The sequence below is a fragment of the Crocodylus siamensis genome, chromosome 3 (genome assembly GCF_052110815.1).
Source record: "Crocodylus siamensis isolate JL-2025a chromosome 3, ASM5211081v1, whole genome shotgun sequence".
Taxonomy (NCBI): domain Eukaryota; kingdom Metazoa; phylum Chordata; order Crocodylia; family Crocodylidae; genus Crocodylus; species Crocodylus siamensis.
In genome coordinates this window covers 133,310,019-133,317,239 of record NC_143397.1, presented here as the reverse complement: position 1 = coordinate 133,317,239, position 7,221 = coordinate 133,310,019, and the positions used below count along the sequence as shown (strand labels likewise).

The following is a 7,221-nucleotide window of genomic DNA, read 5'->3' as shown; positions in this document are numbered from 1 at the left end:
TTGATCTCTAAATCAAATGAGGCCATGGCTGGAACAACTAAAATTCATGTCTTTAATCTGCTCCATTAAAATGAGGTGTGTAGAGGTGTTACAAGAGGCCATGCCGCGTTAGATGGTAGAGTTTATTTCTTGGTAGGCTAGGATCCCTTGTTATGAACACTTCTTGTTCAGGATTAGGTTCTTTGGGTTCTTTTGGAACAGGAAGTGCTGCAAGTGTAGAGCATCATCCCAGAGGGAGCAAAGAAATGACAATGGCTTCAGAATCTAAATTAAGCAGGGTGCTCTAAAATATATTTTCAGCACAGGGACAACCAGTGTGAAACATTACCCCTTTCCCCAGAAGTGGGACCCATGTCACATGAACAGAAAATTAAGCACAGTTGTTCTTTAAGAGCCTTTTAAGTGATAATTCTTCCTGGCCAGAGCCAATACAAATCAGATCATCTAGACATGACAGTTTCTATATACAAAAAACACATAACTTTCAACCTTTCTCTGCTTTTGTATTTTTTTAAAATTATTATTTTTTTTTACAAACAAGGTATGAAACTCACTGTTTCAACAGAGCCATCTCTTTTTCAAACACTGAATGAATCATTCCAACATTCATTTTTCTTTTGTGCAATTTTTAAAACATTACCTGTACTCCTCAATGTGAGTGCTTCAAAAAAGTTTTTTTAAGCTTCTCAAATTAAGTTTACATCAAAAAAATATTCCCACAAGATATAGTGCTACAAGAAAAGATCCTATCAGTAAGGTAACACATCTGAAGCGAGGTCGTCTATGTAAAAGAAATTGAACTCTGGAGTAGAGGTGTACAACTTGTTTGGAATTTCCCTAACAACAGAAAACGCAACACTGTCCTTAGAAAAAAATCAACTAGACATAATAATCATGTGCTTTTAAAACTTATTTACACGCATACATATTTATATACACATGCTCACACTTTTGGGGTGTGTTTGTGTGTTTTGACAAATTCCCTATTTTAAGACTTGGGGTAAAAAAAAAAATACAGAAAGAAAACGACTGACCGCACTCTGCTGAATACCCACTTCCCATTACATTTCCCAGACTGCTGGGTAAGCCAGCAGGTTGGACTTTACTAATGTCTGATGCTGACTCTTATGATGAGGTATGGGAAGGTGAGTGGAAATTACTTTAGAAGAGTGCAGGCCACATTTTGCCGTGTTTGAGTTCACCTGATAATATATATAACAAGAATCCAGTTCCACCCAGGTAGATCTGGAGTTACTACTAAAATCAGTAGGAATTTTCAGTTTATAGCTGTATAACTAAGATCAGAATCTGGCACTAAATGATACAGACCTCATTTCTGCAAGTATCTTTTACATATAGTTAACACTGTTAAGTTTCTGAGGGGCCATCAGTGCCTTCAGTGGACCTGCTCAGAAGCCTAGCTACGCCTGTGCATATGGCATTTGCAGAACTGGGGTCTCAGTGTGCATGGCATATTCTACTAGGAATCCAGATCTGAAAGAACAACACCTTTTAAAAACAACAAATGTGGTGTTTTTAAGCTATATTAGATTTGTTCTCGAAACAGGTATTTAGCTTCTATTTTAGAAACTAAGTATTAGCAGGATTTCATTTTTTCCTTTTCCTTTTTAATATTGGCAACATGCTTAGGTTAAAAAAATATACCCCTGTGCAAAGAATGAATTTCATGATAATCAACAAGTTACGGTTCACATTGAATCTGGTGCTTTGTATTGCAATCTATGTGATACCTAAGAAGTTAATTCACAAGATGCAGGAAATCCAAACTTGTCCTTGAAATTGTACATCCCTACTCCAAAGCAGTAAAAGTGCTGCTTCTGGTCACATCAGTGTACCACACACACGCCAGCCCCATCCCTGAGTAAAAGGTGTGAAAGGTTTCTAAATGTTCCTTGACTTAGGAAAAGAAGAGTAGTGATGTCACTTCCAGGTGCTGAGAAAATGACACAATGATAGGTTTAAAAGAGACGAGAGGGTTAAAAATGGAAATAAAAAACCCCAAGACAAAACACACATTTTAAAAGAAAAAAACCCCAACAATGTACAAAATCATAAAATAGTTTAAACATTAATCCAATTTGGGATTCAACGAAAGGACTTGAGGTAAGTGACATCAAACTCCACATTCCCCTTGATGTGGCCCAGACAAACTGAAATGATGCCTAAGTTAAACACTATAAGGAACAGTCGTTTTATATATATAGATATAGATATATATATTTTTAGAAATCCCTATAAAGAGGTTCTTGTTTTTTTTTCTCTTTGCCCTGACTAATTTCTTGGTGATTGTATGTATTTTGTTGTAAACTAAACAGGTCTGGTACAAAAAATAAGAGACAAAAAATATAAAGAAAATGGTTGTCAGTTAATATTGCAAAGTGGACACTGTACAGAGGCACATGGCTAATCCTCTTACACTGGATTCACCTCAGTAGGTCTGTGCCTGCAATTGTTAATTCGCTGGGTGCGTCTACATGAGATGCTAACTGTGCAGTAGCCGAATAACACTGCGCAGTAGCGTGCCGGGGAAAACCTGTGCTAATACGCAACTGAGCAGTGGTATTAGGCTACTGCTCAATAAGTGTCGCTAAAAACCTGTGCGTCGGCACTACTGCGCGATAGCGTGTTACTGCATGTTGATTAGGTATTTGGTTAACCAAGTACTAAACTTAATGTGCAATAACTAAGGAGCATTAATTAACATGTAGACGCACTCACTGCATGCCAGATGTTGTGAGATTGACTCAAATGAGCAATCAACAGGGCAACTTGCTGGAGTAAGGATTTACTCATGTCAGTCAGGCATCGTGGGGCTGAGTCTTAAACCGACTGTTTACTGCAACAGACAACGCTCTCTCATGCCCCTAGGTTCACCAACTCTACTGACTGAAATCACCTCTCCTTTACGGTACCCACTGATCGGGGGAGTTCAGCCCTGCACTGGGAGCCAGTATCTGGTTTCTGCATCAGCTAGCAACCTGAGTCCTGCATAGACTTTGTGCGGGGTTTGTACACGTAAGTGACTTTTACCCTCCCCATCCCTCCCCCATAGCACCTCAGCTCCACATGCAGAGACAGTGAATGCATAACTAGGCATGCATTTGTGAAGTAACCATCACAGGCACAGACTGAAGAGAACACAACACTGGCAATGCTGTCGAAGGCTGCTTTTGTTCATGTAAGAGACTGCATTGTTTGCTCAGGACCGAGCTGCTGGAGTTACATGCCCCTCACATGTGCACACTCCCTCTCCCCACCCCTTAAAATACGGCTATAGCGGGGTAGGGGGAGACATCCATTAAGCCTTTTTCTGAATATTTCAAATTGTGGAGCCCAGGAACATACATTTGAGTGAATCAGTGCCATACAAGGCCCTCAATCTGTGTTTACCCCACCTGTGGACAACAATAAGGATTCTGTTCCCTGGGACAAAGGGGGCATAAGGCCCCAAATAATTGTTTCTGGGGAGGGGTGGAGAAGGAAAAATAAAAAAAACAATGAAAGAACAGAACAGGTGAGAGCAGAAGTGGATCTGAGATCTATCTAGCTACCACCACATGGGTGAGTCTAAGTTGGCACGTAAAGTATTGCACATCCTAGAAAAGCAAAAAGCATGAAAAGGGGACAACTATTTGGAAGGACCCAGTCATTTCAGAATTCCTAAGTCTGAAATACAAGCACAGGACTAATACATTCCTATTGCTCCAAATATATATTTTTTAATTTTAGTGTTAGTTGAATAGATTTCGTCAGTTTCATAGTCCCTGCTTCCTTAAATAGCCAAAAAGGTGTGTGGTTTTATTTCAGATTTTCTGAGAATGTGGTGTATTATGAAGATAGTGGTACAAAGGTGAACTCAGTTCGATAATTCTGCCCCACATCTTTCAATTCCTCTTACCTTCAAAGGTTAAAAGAGAACACAAAACAAAACAATACATTGCAAGTGCCCTGAGCAGAGTATGTGGAAGATTAAGCAAGTTCTCTGAGCAGAAATGTTGAAAACTAAGCGCTAAGTAAGCAGTATGACTGTGAGAATGAACCTGCTCAGCTATTTGGTAGCTTGCTGAGAGGTTAATAAAATTCAAGGAACTTCAATAAAAGTTTCAAGCTATCTTAAACTTACTTAAATGTTTTTGGTGCACCCCAGACAATGGTATACAAACAATTAGTTCTGGTGTGTATTAAATTTCAAGTAACAAATAAGAGAGCCAAAAGCTGGGGATTTTTCAGATTCTTGGACAAAGGCGTTGAAGTACTGTATTCCAAGGGAGCCTGAAAGCGAGATTTAGAAAAAAAAATGTTCATTTTAGGAACTGTGTTTCAAATTAGGAACCTCTATATTTTTTCTCCCTATTAGTACAGCTTAAAAAGTACTGGAAGAATACAGACTTGACAACAAAACTTGACAAAGGTGAGAATAATGTAAAGGTTTGATCATGGAAGGCCTAATTTCCAGCCCACTGGAACTGATGCAAGTCTTTCCATGCACTGCAGTGGACTTCATCTCAGACGTGAAGTATTTAATACATGCACTGCCCATTGCCTTTAACAGGAGCCCAGGGTGCACTGCACCTCTGAGCCTCCTGTCCTATCTTCATTTCAGATTTCTGGGAACAAAAAAGACTTTTATGTGTGAATCCTCCCTTCCTGTTTTGTACCAAACTCTGAAATCTAGATTGTATTTCAAATGGAAAATAAGTCATTAAAAATAACAAATAACAATAATAATAAAATAATAATAGTTACTTTAAAAAAACAAAACAAAACCTTGCTCATGTATAGAAATGTCTCTTGTGGAAAACTCTCTCGATGAAGCTGAAGAAAAATTCTCAGAGTTGCCCTGCTAGGACCTGATTCTGTGTGGCAGATATGGTAGAAAGACTGAAAATGAACTCTGAAAGGAACATAACCTTATATCATGGCCTACAGCTTAGGCAGGTTAGTAAATAATTGCTACATTTGTTTATGCTCTGTCAGCCCCTCCCATCCCCACAACATTATTAGGTTAAAAACTGCAGGAATACCACACAAATGATAAACTCAAGATGTGCAAATTGCAAGTTTCCTTAAAGTCCATCTTTTTCAAAAACACTGGACAATAATTTTTTTTTCCTCTTTCCTTTTTCCTTTCTCTTATTCTTTTATTATCTGTCAGCTCACATATGCCTTTAACTCTTTCTCAAGCATTAAAGTTTAAAAAGTGCCTCCTATTAAGTAGTCCTTTGTGGACAATGACTGTCACATACTAGTTCAATAATTCACATTCATCCCTTTGAAACCACATTAAAACTTTCAACATCTTGCTTGTGAGAAAACTCTACATAGTCGTATGTAGTTACAGTGTTGAAGAGATTTGTTTTTTTTTCCAAATAGATTAAAGTGAGATACAGTACTTATTGAGTGTTAGACCAGGATGCTCAGCAATAAAGTGTGAACAGCATTTTAAGTGCTTAAAGACATTCTATGTTCATCTTCAACATCACGTTCCTTGTGTCACACTGAAATTTGAAAAAAGTGGCACCAGTTGTCCATAGTCATGAACTAAAAACAGTACTAGAGTTAAAGACAAAGATTTGCAACCTAAATGCAAACAATTTATGTCTGTGATCTCAAAGGGGCAGTATGTGTCTACCTTGTGGAAGCAAATGTCAATGTCATAACCCAGTCGGTTTGTCTAACACTGCTCAGACACAGGAGGGACAGCTAGTCAGGAGACCCACAGAATTTTTGGCTTCCCACAATCCTCTGCTAACCCCATGAAGTAAATCTTCCAGGCTAGAAAATTCAAAGCTAGAAACTTGCCAGATGTTCTGTTCTGCACTGGCAAGTGGGAAAGAAATGTCTGCATGGCAGTCGCTCCATGAATACAAATCAGGGCAGTCAGACCCCATGGGGTGTGTGCTTGCGTGCGTGTGTGTGTGTACATGTGTGTGCATCCCCCTGCGCTCAAAGCTCTATAGTGTGTGTGTGTGTGTATATGTATGTATGTATGTATGTATGTGTGTGTGTGTGTATACAAACACACGCACTATACTGTATACTATAGAGTCGTGAGTACAGGTTGGTTTTATTGTGTAATGTGTCAAAAACTGCCTGATCCTGTTTGATAATCTGTTCTCAGCACTTGCCTTAGGTGAGGGAATCTCCTAATGACCCTGCCACAGAGCTCCAATCCCCTCCTGTGATGGCAAGGCATGGTATGCCTGCAGGGGTCTTAGTCTCTGCTACAGCTCCCTTCTCGTCACCTCACAAAAAAAGAAAAGAAAAAGAAAAAGAAAAACTTGACTAGCTGGAGCCTATTCTACACTTGGTGTTAGAAATCAGGAGCCATGACAACACATTCATTTCCACTAAGGGTGCGCGAAGCAGATACTGCCCCTTCTGCAGCTCTAGATAAAACCTAGTCACTGACAAACACTTGTGGAAAAAACATATGCACCACTCTCCTGCATAATACCAGCTGCAACTATAACAACAAGGTTATAACATAAACCTAAAATAAGATGATAACATGTAAATACTGGGTTATTTAGTCTACAGTACAGTAATCTGGATAAAAATGACAAGGGATAGCCTAATTTCCTTTCCCCAACCAGCCTTTACTTTCCTACATTAGATCGACCTTCAATGCAAATCTTAACCTCCTGAGGAATAAAAGAAGGCTTGGGAAGAGTCAATGGTGGTTCCTCTTCTGATTTCTCTAGTTTCCGTGTTTCGGGGGCCGACCACCTCCTCTTCCTCGTCGCTGTGGGCTTGCTGGGTTCTGTTTTGGTGAGCAAAGGTGCTGCAGGCAATCCTATTTTGTCCGGAAACTTCAGTTCACCATTCTCAGCTAACATCTGTGCACTTCCCTGATTAATCCCGTTTTCCTGCTCCGCATACCTGTGTCTACTTCCAGCTAGACTGTCATTCTTTGAGTGCTTCAGCAAGATACTAGCTGAATCCATGGGCTGGCCCTTTTTAATCGAGCCGTTCTTCAGATTCTTGAGAGTGAGCGATATGCAGACATCCCCAACGGAGAGTTTGGAACATGGCAAATCGAAGAGCTGGCTGGTTCTCTCAGGGCAGCAGGAGGACCAGCCTTGTCCAAATACAAAAAAAGGGTATTCTACCAAGACTTCCACGCTGACCTGTAGGAAAAGGAAAAATGAAAGGGGGAGGTGGAGGGGAAAAGAGAGAACGTGAATAGGAAAATATCCA

The 7,221-nt window shown here is 39.8% G+C and overlaps 1 protein-coding gene across 4 annotated transcripts in view; it reads right to left on the bottom strand.

Moving 5' to 3' along the window:
• Nucleotides 1-1,540: 1,540 nt before the first annotated feature.
• Nucleotides 1,541-7,221, bottom strand: part of ATXN1 (ataxin 1) — a 274,246-nt gene continuing 268,565 nt past the window's right edge. For 3 of the 4 annotated variants that reach the window (XM_090039240.1, XM_090039241.1, XM_090039242.1), the window contains one exon: nucleotides 1,541-7,151. In XM_090039240.1, the coding sequence (XP_089895366.1) occupies nucleotides 6,621-7,151 (531 nt within the window). In that variant the 3' untranslated portion in view covers nucleotides 1,541-6,620. The remainder of the gene's footprint in view (nucleotides 7,152-7,221) is intronic. The other variant, XM_090039243.1, reaches the window with a different exon arrangement.